The 16241-nt window shown below is 48.0% G+C and overlaps 2 protein-coding genes and 1 long non-coding RNA gene across 4 annotated transcripts in view; 1 reads left to right on the top strand and 2 right to left on the bottom strand.

The window, feature by feature from the left end:
- Positions 1-24: 24 nt before the first annotated feature.
- capn3a (calpain 3a, (p94)) lies at positions 25-13804 on the bottom strand. Its single transcript, XM_086181767.1, has 21 exons — positions 13553-13804; positions 13190-13259; positions 10700-10818; positions 10400-10533; positions 9437-9605; positions 8945-9028; positions 8693-8787; positions 8448-8525; positions 8158-8318; positions 7607-7776; positions 6805-6816; positions 6476-6684; positions 5132-5168; positions 3803-3880; positions 3598-3655; positions 3438-3502; positions 2746-2814; positions 2581-2659; positions 1794-1910; positions 1299-1357; positions 25-1213 (listed from the first exon to the last, which is right to left on the bottom strand). The coding sequence occupies exons 1-21, from the start codon at positions 13802-13804 to the stop codon at positions 1187-1189; spliced, it is 2142 nt and encodes a 713-aa protein (XP_086037893.1). The 3' UTR covers positions 25-1186.
- LOC147245988 (uncharacterized) lies at positions 10258-14804 on the top strand. Its single transcript, XR_015109660.1, has 3 exons — positions 10258-10929; positions 11046-11165; positions 11390-14804. It is a non-coding gene; the product is annotated as an uncharacterized LOC147245988 (long non-coding RNA).
- Positions 14749-16241, bottom strand: part of ganc (glucosidase, alpha; neutral C) — a 12024-nt gene continuing 10531 nt past the window's right edge. Inside the window, exon 25 of one of the 2 annotated variants that reach the window (XM_086181761.1) lies at positions 14749-15667. In XM_086181761.1, the coding sequence (XP_086037887.1) occupies positions 15558-15667 (110 nt within the window). In that variant the 3' untranslated portion in view covers positions 14749-15557. The remainder of the gene's footprint in view (positions 15668-16241) is intronic. The other variant, XM_086181763.1, reaches the window with a different exon arrangement.

Raw genomic sequence — 16241 nt, 5'->3', positions numbered from 1 at the left:
ATTTTTTATTTATACGCTGATTTATGTGGTCACTTGGAGTTTTAAAAACGAAATAAAGCAGGAAACTTTAGGAAAGTCAAGAAAATGAACTTAGAAATGCCTGACTGCTGTGTGGTTTCACTGATGTGAACGTGTGAACGCTGGATGTGATGATAGTTCATAAATGATGGACATCAGGTGTTGGAGCGAAAACTGCCACAACTTCACATCAAAAATGCTGGTAACGCATTCAAACCAATAACTAAACATTTATTTATTTGGGTAAAATTGTTAAAAATGCATTACACTCATTCGACCAAAGCCTTAAAAAGAAAATCACAGTAAAGCTGCAGTCCAACCCATGAGCCAGATTCTTTCAAATCCATATTTTAACCTTGAACGTTGATGTTGGGAGAAAAAAAACTTCCATGGTTTTGTTCTCAAATGTCCTCCTTCGACATGCAGAGCTGAAACAGTGGCAGACCAGACTGGACAGTTGTCAGGGGGGTGGGGGTGGGGGGGTGGGGGTCCTGCTGGCTGGGGCGGAGCTCGTAAGATGGCTCGCAGCGTCACTAGTGGTGTCTGATTCTAGGAGCCCACAAAAAAAACCTCCAGCAGGAGAACTTTTATTGCCAGGAACTAAAGAGTGTGAGTGTGAGTGTGTGTGTGTGTGTGTGTGTGTGTGTGTGTGTGTGTGTGTGTGTGTGTGTGTGTGTGTGAGTGAGTGAGTGATCAGAAACACTGGAATGGTCAACAGTGAAGTCACGGGGAAGAAGGTGACAGGTGGTGACGGATGATGGTTGAAGGAGCCAGAGAGATGAACAGAGATGGGAGTCTGGGTGAAGCTCTGTGAGGTATTGTGACAGAAATAAAAGAGGTCGTGTGTGTGTGTGATGCCTGAGAAAAGTACGGTACACGTGTGGCAGGAAGGGTGGCGTCAGAAGTCAAAACAAGGATAGAGTGAAATGTCTGATGATGGGAGGACAGGCATAGATGGGCACTGAGAGGAGGAGGCAGAAGAGAGGGATAGAAACTGAAAAGCTGATGAATGTGGCACATTTGCAGGAGAGAGAGCAGAGCTGGTGGGGGGGCTGCAGGTGGAGCGAGTGAGCGCTAACGGCGGTCGGGCACACTGAATAATGAGGTAAAGGCTGGCAGGTCTGGTCCTCGTGTGGAGTGGAGCTCACCTGGAAGAAGATGGGCCTGTCTAGGCGTACATGGTCAACTGGAGCCACTGCACAGGGGGAGAGAACAGAGCTTCAATGGAAGAACCACGCTAGTTAGCAGGTTCTCGAGAGCAGGCAGCGTGCTGGTCTCACCTCCAGGACACTGAGTCTGATGGTTCCATCTCCATCCTGGTCAAAGGCCTGGAAAGCCCCTGGAGAGAGAGAGCAGAGGAACACTGCAACTATCAACCGGCACCGGTGAGACCACCTGACCTCACAAAATAATTGCAGAACTCCTAATCAATGAAGTGTTTCTGGACATGAAAACTATTAAAATCACTCTAACGCCGCCCGTGTGTGGTCCACACGCCTGTGTTTATTGTTACATGGTAACAGGCCCAGTTACTGCGGTACGAATACCAATGTATTACTTCATAGTACTGTAATACTGGGAGGGTGAAGTTATGTCAGTCACGCCATAGAGGTCATCAAAGGTCATTAAAACACAAAAACATGGCTGACTGATGACAAAAGCTCCACAGTAAAAGATTGAAGCGAGTGAGGAGAAACCACACCGAAGCGACTCCAGCTGACGCCAAGATGGAGTCTGGAGAAATGCATTCTGGGTAAGTCATCACATGGACTTACTGAACATGGCTTCGAGCCGAACCAGACAGCTGATGAAGCTGTCGAAGTCGATGTTCATGTTCTCGTTGGCGTAGCGCATGGTGATGATGTCATACAGCTGGTTGTTGAGACGGAAGCCTGAACGGAACATAAGACACATGACTGTACAGTGACAAGGACATTTAGAGGGTGAGTTCAGGCTGCGCCGGCATCATGTGACCACACGACAAGAGTTCACAGCTACGAGGTTTGGTGAGCAGAGAAAACCCCTGCATCACATCAGCGCCAGAACTCTGAGCAGCTCTGCACCGCTTAGCAACAACAACAACAACAATAATAATAATAATAATAATAATGATGATGATAACCTTAAGGGGCCAGTTCACCCAAATGACACGTTTCACTCTTATGGAGCCCTGAGGTGACCAGAGAGAGTTTGTGAAACCGAGAGAGGAAGGGAGGGAGGGAGAAAAAGAGAGAGAGAGAGAGAGAAAACGCCATCTAACTTGTTTCCTCAATTTCATTAATTAGTTGCCACCATTGGATTAATTTGTGGCCACAAGATAATAGGATATGTGTTTGCTCGGATTATTTTGTGGGAACAAGTTCTTTCTCTTCTCCTCTCTCTGGCCCCTCCGGAACTCCGTAGGTTCTGGGTTCATGTTGCGTTCTAGAACTTCTTCATCCAGAACCAACACACCCTCCAGAGAGTTTGACTAGAAGCAGAAATCTCAAATGTCCAACGTGTCTTTCTCCAGGTGGGCTGGCTGAGCCCTCAGGTGAACTGATCCGGGGTCAGTTTGAGTACCTGCGTCATTGACGGCGTTCCTCATCTCGTAGCTGTTGATGCTGCCGGACTGGTCGGCGTTATAGTGCTTAAAGATTCCCTGAAGAGAGCAAGAGTCAGCGTGATGGAGACAAACGCACGGGGACAAAGTTCCGTCACCAGTAAAGGAGCGGCGCCGCTTCCCACCTGCCACTGCTTGATCTTGTTCCACAGATGTCTGAACTCCTGGAGGTTGAGCCGTCCTGTCCCGTCCATCTGAGCAGAACTGGTTAAGACCAAACGGCTGCACGTTTCTGCTCTGCTCTTTGAGCTCCAGCAGGATGAGGAGGGAGCAGTCACTTTGGTAAACACCGGCAGGTGAACCCTGCTCTTCCACATCGTTTAGTCAGCTGAAAACTGCGTGGATGTGGTGACGGACGGATGCTTTTTAAAAAGTGACCGCCGACGTTCAACGGGGATTCAAGTCAGAATTGTAACGGACACTAAAATCAAAGTGTTGAACATAAAACCAACGCTAAACCTCGCCGACTGTCACGTTTCAGAGCTCATTTGCTTTTCCACATTTGAGAAATTCATTTCCAGCGCCGGTGCCACTCGGTAGCACCGGGACAGATCTCTTCCAGCGCGTTATCTGCTGGGGTGTGTACTATCTCCCTCACCCAGTATGGACATGACTACTTTGTATTGCTAGTAGATCACGCGCGCACTCACACACGGGCGCCTCCCCCTACTGGACAGACAGCAAACCACAGGCTTGGAGGGACATGTCAGAGTGTTCCGGGGCTACGTGAGCATCCACAGACCCTGCAATGGGTCTCGGCAGGTTGTGCCTCCTACAGACAACACAGCCAGCCCAATGCACTCGATACAAAGGATACGTCCATCAGAGCAATCATGCTCCTGCAGCTCTCCAGGCTGAAGCCCTCCGTGTTCAGGTCCTTATCTGCAGGGCACAAACAGACTTTAGAGGAACGTGGCCGCACTGAGAAATCAGCATGAAGACGAGCAGTGAGCCTGAGCTGGGAGGACTGGACTCACGTTTGGTGATCACTCTGTTGAGAACGTTTTTCAGTTCGTTGGCTGTGATTTCCATGTCCTGAAAGAATAATCGTGACATTCATGAGTGGCAGTCGATCTTTAACATCAGAGGGAACCAGAAAATAACGGCAAGAAGCAGCAGCGGCTGCAGCCACGATCTGACTTCCTCCCTCTCTTCTCCACTTCCTGTCCTCTTTGTACTCACTTCGCCGGCTATCTCCTGAAAAATAGTCCGGAACTGCTGGTCCTCCTCGCTCTCTTCCCCCGCCGAGGCCGGCGCCGGCTGAGGCGTCATGGAGCCACAAAGTTGGAAGAGATAAAGAGACAAAGGTGACAAAATGTGAAAGGAAAAATGTGGACATCAAGTTTGTGAAAACACAAAAACTAGGAGTTTTAAGGACACGGGGACTCGTATGGAGTTAGGTTTGTATCGCTAATGTCCCAGACTACAGCAGGAATCAGACGCTTTTAAGACGTCGAACGTGTCTGAGGAGGCGACGGTTACGTCAGTCCAGTTTTGCGCCGCAGATGAAGAAGCAACTGTAAGGCTTCTCCAGATGTTTTAGAATTAAAGACAAATGTGCTTTCAGAACCTACAAGACACAAACATCTGTCAGACGACAGTTGAAGTCTCATCTCCTCTGACAGCAAAATACATTTGTGATTCCAATCAGCCATGATGGTTCAGCTACGAAGACATGGAAGCGTTCATGGTGGGTGAACGGATCCAGAGATCCACGAACGGATCCAGAGATCCACAAACGGATCCAGAGATCCACAAACGGATCCAGAGATCCACAAATGGATCCAGAGATCCCCGAACGGATCCAGAGATCCACTGATGGTCAGTGAGGCTGATTATCTTATCAATATCATATTAGCAGGATTCCTCTGTTGTTTTGGTTGGATGATGAATCAGAAGAAAACAAAGGTTGTTCTGAAGTTTGATTTCACAATTTCTTTCACTCAGTTCAACCTGATGTTCAGGTTCAAAGGAGTTCTTCTATTTTCTGTATGTTAATGTTTGAACTTATTGCTCTTTAAACTTGTTTTTACAATTCGTCGCTCGTATAATTGTTGATATACTGGTGTCATTTCACACAAGAAAACGTCCAAATTGGCTGCGTCTGAATGTGGAGTGCCAGTTATCGGCCTCAGTGACTCACTGATGAGCCTATCAGACCAGCGCTGATGCAAACGCATGAACCTCTAGAACCCGGAGATGGACACGAACTGTCCCTCTCTCAGGCTGAGCCGATGGTGAGCCGCTGTACAGCACCATGGAAGCATCATATAGGTACTGAATATTGTCATAGTCGTACGTCGCTCGAAGTGAGCCAATATCGTCCTTGCATCAGATCGCAACCGCGTGTCACATTAAAGATACAAAAGTAGCTCCATGCAGAGGAGCAGCTTCAGCTTCAGACGCAAGCGTGGAGCTGCAGGCCGCATGACCTGAATAAAGTGAAGGGACTCTAAGACAGGCCTGACACCTGAGAACACTGGAGGAGGAGGAGGAGGGAACGACACTTACCACTGGATGATCGGCCTCGATCCTGTTCTCTATCTCCCTGGGAGAAGACGAATAAAGAGCAGTCACCAGGGTGACAACAACATCTCATCTGGACCAGCAGCCTGATCATCTTATTCTCATCAGACCACAGAAAGAAACGTGTGTTTGGAGGACAAACCCTTTATCACAGGTCTCATACTCACACTGGACTAAAATGAGGCTGTAAATAAATGTTAGTTCAGTGCCGCCTGAGGCTTCCTGCTCTGCTTCTCCTGCTCTCTCTCACTTTGGGCAATCTTGGTTGCAGTTGTAGTCGCTGACTGAAAGAATCAACCTGCAGCTCAAAGTGTTTCTCAGAGACGTACCTGCTTCAGACTGCACATGCAAAAGAAATGTGGTTTAACCTACGGAGGGCACCAGCGGGAACTTTCCTCTCTGTGACGACTGAAGTCACCCCTCTGGTGGTTAAAGTAGGTTAAATCTGATGCTATGAAAATCTAATTATTTGCCTGTGTGAGATCTAAAGCCAAGTTTCCTAATTCTGAGCCCGTGACAGGGAGCTGCTGGCTGTGCACATCCATCCCACAGCCTGATTCCCAGCCAGGTCCCGGTCCTTCAGGGTTCAGGCTGGCTCTGCACGCCGTCTGGTCCTCCGGTGATGGCGGGAGGGCAGCGGGTGTTTGCTGAAGCTGGAGCATTCAGTATTGAATATTTTTGAAAGTTTACCGGAGCACGCCCAAATCTGAAGTGGCTTGTCCTAAAAAAGATTCCATAACAGCTTCGAACTGGGGCCGATTTCTTCCAGCTCTACAAATCAAATCGCCGTTAAAATTGTTTGTTCTTGGTGGTTTGTGTCCCTCCCACCAAGCAGCCTGACAAACATCCCCCAATCACAAACACACAAGCCTGCACTGACAGTGTATCATGCACAAAGAGGGTAAAAATCTCCCCAAACATGCTACTCGCTAGGCTACAAGAATCCTGCTGCCAGTCATTCATAGTCTAGAGAGTAGGGCTGGGTCTTAGTTTAGGTCATCACTGAGCCAAAACAGCAAGCCTACCGTCCTGACATCTGAGCGGAGGCCAGAGGAGACTCGTCAAACAGAGTCAAGCCACGTGACACCCAGGTTATTTAAGGGAAAAAGCTTTTAAGCTGCAAACAGCAAAATCGTAAGAAATTCTTCTCAGGATCCTTTGAGTCTCACGTCAGTGCCAGGAAGGTAGTACCCACCCCTACATGGGTCACAGGAATCTACTCATCATGTCTAACTGCATGACTATCAAGGGAAAACCATGTACCCAACCCTTCCTCACGCAGCCCAGCTCGCCCCCTGCAGGCCACCCCGACCACCACCGCCCACTCACTCTGAGGTGTTCTTCTTTTCAGAGAAGACGCGCAGGATGAACTCGCCCTCCTGGTGCGGCTCGTACGTGGAGGGGACGATGACATACTCGCCGGGGGTCAGGCGGAACCGCTGGGTCACCTCGCGCAGGTTGATGTAGGACTTGCAGCGAGCCTTGGAGGAGTTGAAGAGGAAGAAGTCCTTCTGCATGTGCTGCTTGTTGCCGTGCATCTGCAAGCAGGGACAGAAAGGCCGTTGTCACACGAGTAAAGGACAAACTAGGAGGAGATTCCTTCCCTCTCCGGCTACTCAGGTCTGCTGCTCCGGTGTGGGACCCCCGACCGTTCTTACCTCCTTAGGCACCTGTGGGCAGACAGAAAGATGGAGATGTTTTTAACTTTTTCAACCTGACTTGAACTTTTAACGAACACGCCCACTTTTGGGAAATGTGCTCATTTCCATTCTGTCTTCTGTACGCCTATTAGGGCGCTGAGACCCACACAGACCATCGATTACTGGTTAGCTTAGCACAATGAATGGGAGTGGGTGGGAAGTGTTAGCGTGCGTCTAAAGTCATCAAACGAAGGAGGAATCTTGGTTTGTCCAGAATCCTCCACACTCTCTCTCACAAAGTCAGTTGTCACTCGTCCAGTCGCCAACAGACCGTTTGAGGTTCTGCGTCAAATCACTGCGCCCAGCAGCTTCGTCAAGAAAGAAGTTCCAACTGCGCGTCTTGTTATTTTGAATTTTTTTATCTCATAATGGAAGTTTTGCACAACTTTAGTTGAGTAAAAGTGACTTTTATGTAGGCATGCTAATACTTCCTATCCACTGCCATTCATTGCGCCCAGCTGGTTCGCAGTCAGCTGGTCCCTGTGAGTCTCAGCTCCCTGATGCCCTGCGGACAGAAGCTCGTCCGTCCTCCTGTCTGGCTCAGAGGGAGACGGACATTAAACATATTTCTCAAAAGTAGACGTGTTCATTTTAACGTTATTCAAATGACTCAAGTGTCACAAGCTTTTGAGAAGCTCGGGGTTTCACACTGAAATCTCGAGCTTCTCAACTCGTGACACCAAACCTGGAACTTGCTGTGTGGTGAACGCAAACATTCATGGGGGTTTAGTTGTCGTGAACGCGAGAGAGAAGCAGCGACCTCATAGATGGCAAATCCGATGGTGAAGAGGTTGGCCCCCATCTTGCGCTCTTTCCGCCTGTTCTTCTGCATCAGCGCCACCACGAAGGTGCAGCCCACGTCGTTGTCCTCGGGGTCGTCGTCCTCCTCCAGCAGACGGAGGCGGTACTGAGGGTTGGTCCAGAAGGTGTCTGGACAAAGTATCAATGGAAGTATGAATCTGTTTTGTTTTTTGAGCTGTTTCTGCTTTTAACAGTCGAGTTGAAATCTGAAGACCTGATTGAGGCTGGATGACGTGCACCTGAGCAGCAACCAAGAAAACTTCAACCAGATCTTCACCTCACAAGAACAGTGATTTAATAATCGTATTAATTATTTTAAAATGTATTCTTCTTGTAACTATCACTGAGGGGCCTTGACTCAGGCCGTAGTTGTCACTTTTATTTGACAGTAGGTGGCGCTATTGCTGTTCTAGACCTCTCCACTGCAGCGTTCCCAGATGCGATGCTGTGTATGTACTCAGAGGTGGTGGGTGCTGAATTGTTGAGTTCATTTCGCCAACAATACTGTACCAGGATAGTTCCTGCAGCCCCCGGCAGAGCAGCCTCTCACCCAGCGGCCCTCGTTCACAGAAACAGTCCACTTGTGGATCTTGTCGTCCTCCAGGGCGTCGGGGGTGAGGTTGCAGATCTCGATCTTGGTGTAGTTCTTCTTGAAGTCTTCGAATGACATCCTGGACGAGCACAGACACGACAGCGAGAGGACTTAATGGCTGAAGCGGTGAACGCAGCAAACCCTACGTTGAGTCCATTGCACAAATCATTTGGATGAAGCCTTCAACTCAATGCCACAGTAAAATCACCAGAACTCTCCATCTTCAGCACTCTGGTGCTGCAGCTTCTCTTTTTCAGTTTTCGACAGTGTGGCCCACTCCTTCGAACTTGGAAAACAGGGGGAACAAAGAGAAGCAGCCACAAGATGTAAAAAACATGTTCTTCAAACTGGCCTTAATGTTGTGAAGTTTTAAAAAAGAAACAATACGAAGCAAAAGCGGGATTTTTTTTAGAAAATCTGTTGCTCCTTTAGAAGAGAAAAAGACAGGAATACTTGTCACTCCAGGGACCGTTCCATTCCACTTGGCCCCAGGGGTTCCTGAGACGCACCAGACGAACCTTGGACTCCTTGTGTTGAGAAGGTTTACACTGTGGGAACACACACTCTTCAGAAAACGATCGACATTCACGACTAATTTGATTGTTTTCCGCCTCATCATCGTTGTTGCTGTCGTAACACCACTTGTGTGGTGCAGCGCACAGACCAACACAGAGGATAGTTCCCTGGCTCAGACGGGTGTAGTACCTCCTCCACGGCGGTGACAGAGTAGGCGTGACCCTTGACCAGGCCCGTCACTGTACGGGTCTCGAAGCGAGCTGGAACCAGGGACTGCGGACACAAACAACCCGTGATGGAACACAGTGAACCTCAGGAAGAGGAGAACTCTGAGCAGAGAAATAAACACTTTCATTTAAAACCATCTTTAGATATTCTTAATTGATTTAATGGGAAGAAAAACTGAATTGCCAGCTTTGTAATAACTGATGAATCACTTCAATTTTTAAGTAAAATTTCAAACATGCATATGAGGACGTTGCTGCTGTTTTGTCGAATTTTCCTGAGGTTTGAGACCCGACGACTGATCAGAAAAAAATCAGGGTTCTGGTCTTCATGAGCCTCCACCTGAGAGCTCCAAGAGTCAAACACATCAGTGTTTTAACGCCGTTTGCACCACAGCTTTGACATCGTGTTTTCCAGCTCCTCTGAGTCCCGGTGAGCAAAGAACGAGCGACTCACGTCGATGGAGCAGCCCATGAGGGAGCCCCGCTCCAGAGCTTTCTTCATGATCTTGTACAGCTCTTTGGGAGCTTCCTTCATCTCGTAGAACTCAGTAACGCCGCCGGTGAAATCCTCCATGGCCTCGGTGGTGTTTCCGCCCTTCAGGGCCTCATATGAGCCATGCAGCCTGGATGCAGAGATGGGACAGAGATACATGAAGTGCAACAAGACAGCATGAAAACAAGAAGGTGCCCTGCTGCGAGCCTGGTGCCACGGGGGGACCTGTACCTGCCTCCAGAGGGCAGCACAGTGCAGTGGCAGCATGGAGTGGAAGTGTTGTTCTGTGCGATTGTGACCACAGTGCAGCTGTGAGTAGCTGACTTGTTATTTTGGTCTTAGACACCAGCTCACTGGCATGCAAGCAGATGAACTATCAGTGCCAGGAGGTGTGGCCCAGGAATCAGATTAAAAAAGTTCTCAAAAACCAAATCAACTCCAGAACTCTCAGGGAAACTTTTACTTTTAGCTGCAAAATGTTAACTGCAACAAAGCAGAGAGTTTGCAGAAGAAAGCTGTTCTCTCAAAAGGCTGGCGGCTGTCCTGGACACGAGCCGAAGTTGAACAGGTTCAAAAGATGTTCTTTTCTACGGTTCGTTCTGCTTTTACTTCTTTGAAAACACAGACCAGACCAAGTGTGTCACTCCGAACCCTGGTCGCTGGTCCGACGTGTCGGGGCGGGAGCGAGGGAGCGCGTAAAGGAACAGAGTCTTGAGAGTTCTTCTGTGTCCTACTTATTCAAATCTTTCTTTTTATGGTTTGTGAGTGCTGCTGCATCCCAGCAAGCACACACGCGTCCTGCAGGGGAGCAAGCTTGGCGTTCTCCTGCTAATTGGGTGGAACCTAAGTTTGATGGCGTTCCCTCCAAACGCTGTTCTGTCACAGTGGGATTACCGCCCCTCCTCGCCACCTGAAACCACTCACTTGGCGTAGGCCTTCTCCAGCAGGGCGCTCCAGAACTCGTTCCTCTCAGCAGACTTGGTGAAAACCAGCTGGTTGTTGAAGGTTGGGATGCGGTCATCAATGACGACATCCACCCAGTCGCCATAACGCCAGAACTGAGGACACGAGGAGGTGAGACAGGGAAATCAACACCAGAGATCGAACGTTGCAATCTTCCTCGGCACGTTTGCTCTTTGCCAGTCGGGAGCGATGATTCTCCGTCAGTGAGAGCAGAAGTCTGAAGGAAATATGAGTGAGAAGGACGTGATGTTCCTCTCTAACCTGGAAGTGGAAGATGCCGGCGTAGCCCTCGGAGAAGCTCTGCTCCAGGGGAACGACTCGGTAGAGAAGCTTCTCATTCAGGGTGAGACAGGCGATGGCCGCCAGCAACCAGCAGTCACCTGGAGACAGAGATGACGGCTCGTCAACAGTCTCCCTCACAAGTCATTCCACCGCTTCACCTTCACCTGATTCTAACGTCTGTCAGCCGAGTGGAAGTCAAACTTGTGACGGTAAGAGGTTCCATCATCCTACTTTAGAAGGCTGTGATGGAGCCACAGTGCTGCTGGAAACCTGGCTGACGTGTAAAACTGCTGTTGTTGTGTACTTGTACGTGGATATCAAGTAGAAGAGAACGCAAGAAGATTTAGAGGTAGAGCGAAGCGTCGCACACTCTGGAGGCATTAACGTTCCATTTTGATGATGTCCTACAGCACAAGAACACACACAGATGCGAGTACCCCTAGAGGTATGTGGGAATACTGCAGGGGGGGGGGGTGTCTTGTTCCACAAGTATCTGCTCTGCATGAATACTAAATAAATATGAGGTTTATTTGAGTGGATATGCAAAAATATCAGTTTGAATTGTTTTGTGCACACCAGTGAAAGTTAAAAGCTGGTTGCTGGTTTCATTTACTTCAAAAAGTACTTGCATACTTTAATGTGATATACATGTAAATCTATAACTTCCAGATACCGTCCAGGGTTCTGTAAAGACAGTTCCTCGTTCAAGATGATGCAAAGGGTCCAAGTTTGAAGGCCGAAATTTGATCTGCTGAAGGTTTGGAGGTTCCCTCGAAGAGCCAGAAATCATCAGGGAGGTTAATTCTGATTCACGTGGTGGTAGAACGGCAGTACTAAAGAATCATGAGCATCAGAGCGGAGACGAACGTCGAGTCCCAGTCATTTCACATTCAATATTCCCATTTTCACAGTTGTCGACGGATCCAAAGGTTTGTGTGAGGCGACACGGGCACGGGTGGAACCTCCCTCCCACCAACTACGCTCGCAATCAACAGATGAACCGTTTAGTCCATAAATATCTAGGATTCTGCTAAAGGCTCATCTCCCGTTCCCAGAGCTCAGCGCGATGGCTTCAGGCGGGTTGGCTCGACCCTCCAACCGTGAAAAACCCCCAACAACCAAAATGGTTTTCTACTTTCCGAAAAGGAAAAGAAAAACCAGGAGACGCAAATGTTTGGCATTTCTGCTCTCAAGAGGAAAAAAAAGACGAATCAATGAGCAGCAGTTGTCAAATTATCCTCTGATTATCTCGATTAATGAATCCTTGCCCATTGGAACAAATCAAAACAACGCAGTTCAATGTTTTTTGTTGCTGCACGAAGACAAAAACTGAATTGAAGGTGTTGATGGATGCCAAACATTCGAAATGCAGCATTTGCTTTTTTCACTTAAAAGCTCGTCGCGATCGCAGTTATTTCTGTTGGTGTTAGCGCAGGTCAGGGAGTACTTAGATCAGTGGTTAGTATATAAATACCAGATAAGTATATGATGCTACTACGTTTGATACATGAAGAGCAGACAGAGAAGAGAGGCAGAGATCAGTCATTGTGATTCATCAGAAGGCTCTGAAGAACTCAGGTCTCCTCTTCTTTGCTAAATGTGTGATTGACTTCTTCCAGTTTGTACAAACAGTGAAGCTCATAGAAAGTTGCTCCTGCCCTGATCAAATGTTGATAACATGGCTAAACATCGGTGAAAGCGGTATTTTGGTGGCATATCTGATCTGGTGAATGTCCAACGTTCTGTATCTGCCAAAGTAAAGAACCCGACTGTGATTGGACTCGGAGCCGAAGCGACGAGGGAAGAAGAGCGGCGTCTCTGGTGGGAGTTTGTTGGAGGAGGAGCAGCAGACCTCCGCTGGGTGCTGATGTCGGTGTTTTCCGATTGTCCAGGTGTGCGTCCGGCTGTTAACAGCTGCGCTGGGAACAATATAAGTTTTCCAGCAGGGAACGGGGAACGTTGTCTGCTAGTACCTTTGTGCCTCTGGTCCCCTTTTATTTGCAGTCTGAACTGGACAACAATGAGAAGTGCTGCTGGTTGGATTCCCTTCCAAAAGAGTAAGCACAATAAGTGGAGGCCGCTGCAGGCAGAGAGGCCACGTACGGGGGACTGATGGGACATTTGCTATCCTGTGACCTCCAACGCTGCCTGATTACCACCTCTTACTGAACATATCGATCCCAGCCAGTACACACCTGCACAAGTTTGTCCCCAAATCAACACTCGTGATGTGCCGATAAACTATAACCGACGTCTGGAACTGAGCTGGAAGGGGAAGATTCTGCATCTTTTAAGCATCTAAAGATAAATATCCCCGTACATTCTGCCCCAGGTTGCGTTGAGAGCGAGAGTTTGTTCACTTAAATGTTAAATTGACAACATTCTTCTCACTGTTGTTGAGATTTTCAGAAGGACAAAGCGAGTGTCAATGCTGTGGGTTCACGGTGTGGTGCTGTGAGGGTCACTCACCGAGATCTCCCTGGCAGATGTCTGTCCTACTGGCTCCTCCGACAATGAACTGAGGGTTCTCACAAATCTCCTGCACACAACAAACACAGTGAAGGATCAATGTCTGTTTGCTATTTCATGAGAGGAAAGGTGACATCACCATGAGACATTTTTGACCCATCATCCTCGTGAGACTTCCGGGTGTCCAGGAAAAATCCCGGTTACTTCCCATCGAATCATTTCTACGGAGGGTTTGAATTTTCTTTCAGGTTTAACGGAATTTAGAACCAGAAATGATGTCCCACCTCCTGCATGTGTGATTCATCCTCTCCTTATTTAACTCCCCATGTGTCCACCCGCTCTGGCCCCCCACCCGCCTCCTACCTTGGGTCTCTTCCAGACGATGTTCTTGACCTTGTTGGACTTGTGCCCGAGCTCCTTGAAGCCCAACGACTCCACAGTGGCGGGGAAAGAGTCATCCTCAAACAGGGTCTTCCTCTGGATGCACTCCTGTCTCAGGACGTTGAAATCCTGGCTGTTGAAGCGCAGGGGCTTGTTCAAAGTCCCTTCCCCGTCTCTCCTCTCTCGTTCCCGGATCAACCGGTCGCAGAAAAAGCCAGACGGTGTATAGGGCATCTCGTCTCAGCTGACTTTTTTTTTTTTTTAAAACTGTCTTCTGCCACTTGTACTTAAGTTTTACAAGCCTAAAAACCCTGGCGTAAATCCAATCGGTCCGATTGGCTCCTTCTCTGTGTGACGTCCCCCTCCCCTCCGTCACAGGGTACATGCAAAAGCTCGGTGTGAAAGACAGATTCGGGCCACATGCATTCACCTTTGCATTACCATACACACACACACATATGCACAGAATCTCACACATCCCATAGACGCACATTTGTTGCGTCCCCATTGGCCGAGATGAACAATGGTGTCCCCCCTGGTGGTGGTGCTCCGGTGCCATCATTGTTGGGTGACACAAAGGCCAGCGGGCCACGCCAGAGGGCATGTAAAGAGTGGTCGGTAGATGCCCTGCCTCAGCAGAAGGCATTCAAGCCCTTTAAACCTCTTCTCAATGGAGCTCAGCATTGAGCAGTCTCAGCATAACCAGAGCAGGGTGATGCTCTGAAGAGGAGGAGCATCCACTGGTAGCGCTGGTCACAAAAGTTCAATCCAGACTGCCAGGAGACAATAAATGTAGACTCTAAGTGTCAGTCACACAATGGTTGACATTCTGCTGCGGGGTCTAAGTTCCAGAGTAACAGTTGAGGGGAAATGCTGGACATCTCTCAGGAGGGAAATTACAGGGATGAAGAAGCGCTCGGATGAGCGTGTGTGTGTGTGTGTGTGTGTGTGTGTGTGTGTTTACATTTCCTGACAGAAGCAGAGTAAACATGGACTGTTCACGGTTCAAACACAGCGTGATGAGTCAATCCAGCCTTGTACTCATACGACAATCAGAATTGTGAAAAACAGATTCATTTACATTTATTGAGGATGAATACACTTGGATAGCTGGTGAGTCAGTTGCTGTCGTTAATTAGCTGCAGATAATTAGCCAGACTAGCTAAAGACAAGTGTTTTCATCACACAGACTGTTGGTGCCTGTGCAGCCACATAAGCTGGTTTACTGAGATCTTTCTGGCTGTTTCACACATCTATTGTGTTTGTTGCTTTTTGATCGAAATTAACTTTTCATTCAATCAAATAATGACATTAACAGTGTTTCCATGTACGAGGAATCAAACACGGAGGCTTTCACGACTGCAGACTCTGTCCGAAGCACTTCCACACTCCGAGAACGTTCCTCACGCGCAGAACCATTTTAGGGCCATGTGCTCTGAACTTCTCCTCGATTGTTCTTTCCTTGTGATATTAACATTCCTCTTGTTGTAGCGTCCTGTTGTGCTGCTTTGTGTCTCTCCTCTGTGAACAAAGATCTGGTTTAGGAGGTCAGAGACCACACAAACACCATCAGCTGAACAAACTACACGCTGGTCACCAGGTGTCAGATTACCATGACAACATGGCAAGTAAAAACAAAGACGGTGAAAGCGTCAAAAAGACAACAATGGAAGTTGCTCATCGCTGCAACATTTATTCAGGGGAGAGGGTCTGCATAGCTGGAGGCAAACGCATCTTACAATGTTTGACGTTGTCACAGGTACGATTTAGTAAAACAATGACTTCATGGACGACTCCCAGAAGTCTCCGCTGAAAGTCTTCTTCTAGTTTTGGGAAAGTTCATCGTACACGGAGATTCAGGTAGAAACTCTTGTTGTCACAAGCCGTTATTCTGTGATCGTCAGGTTCATACAGGTGAGCTCATTTAGAGAATGACGAAGGGGGAGGATCCCGTCCTGAAGTTGACCAGCGCGTGGCTGCATCACAGTCAACTGATCTTCACCTCCCAGTCTGCTGACACTGGGAGATCCAGGTCCCTCACAGTCACGGAGTCGCAGGTTCCCTCCGGGTGAAACGCAGCGGAGTTTTCCTTCGAACCTGAAAGCAGCAAGGAAGGTCTCCTAAACCCAAGCTTGGCTTTTGAGCCTTTAACAAGTAAAACGCTGTGTCAGGGCGACGAGGAGGAATGTTTTTCTCTTTAACTGCTGATTTATGATGTCATCTTTTTATGAAAGTACTCCTTGATTTGATAACGACTTTACAAAATGAAGCCTGGAAAGAAATGTGATGTTTTTTTGGGGGGAGAAGTTTTGGATGCTGTCTTGTCGAGGTGCAGCTCATTCCAATTACACGTTCGTCCATCTGACATATTCTTATACTCTTTTTATTTATTTTATTTTCTTATTCCTTTGATATTTTGCTTGGAAAACAAAACAAAACTAGACTCAAGCAGTCGTGTCCGTTAAAAATGTTGCGACTGCCTCTTTGGTCGAGACTCGTGGTTTTTGTGCCCTTAAAAACCAATAATTCAGCAAATCCTGACAATTGAAACCAGCGAGTGTTGGACATTCATGCCTGAAAAAAGACAGAAGCTGACAATGATCAGAACAGTTTGATAACAAACGCTCGTGCTGATGCCTCTCATCGTTGTCAAAATGATTACATTCATATT

This window comes from Aulostomus chinensis, chromosome 17 (genome assembly GCF_037954235.1).
Source record: "Aulostomus chinensis isolate RoL2024-O1b breed Wild chromosome 17, RoL_Achi_v1.0, whole genome shotgun sequence".
NCBI classification, from domain to species: Eukaryota; Metazoa; Chordata; class Actinopteri; order Syngnathiformes; family Aulostomidae; genus Aulostomus; species Aulostomus chinensis.
This window is presented reverse-complemented; position numbering and strand designations above follow the sequence as displayed.

Coding starts and splice junctions, on each gene's coding strand:
- capn3a (XM_086181767.1), bottom strand. CDS start 13,804: ATGCCCTATACACCGTCTGGCTTTTTCTGCGACCGGTTGATCCGGGAA. Junction 9,606..10,399: donor CTGGAGAAGGCCTACGCCAA/GTGAGTGGTTTC, acceptor CTCTGCATCCAG/GCTGCATGGCTCATATGAGG. Junction 5,169..6,475: donor GAAAAGAAGAACACCTCAGA/GTGAGTGGGCGG, acceptor GTCTTCTCCCAG/GGAGATAGAGAACAGGATCG.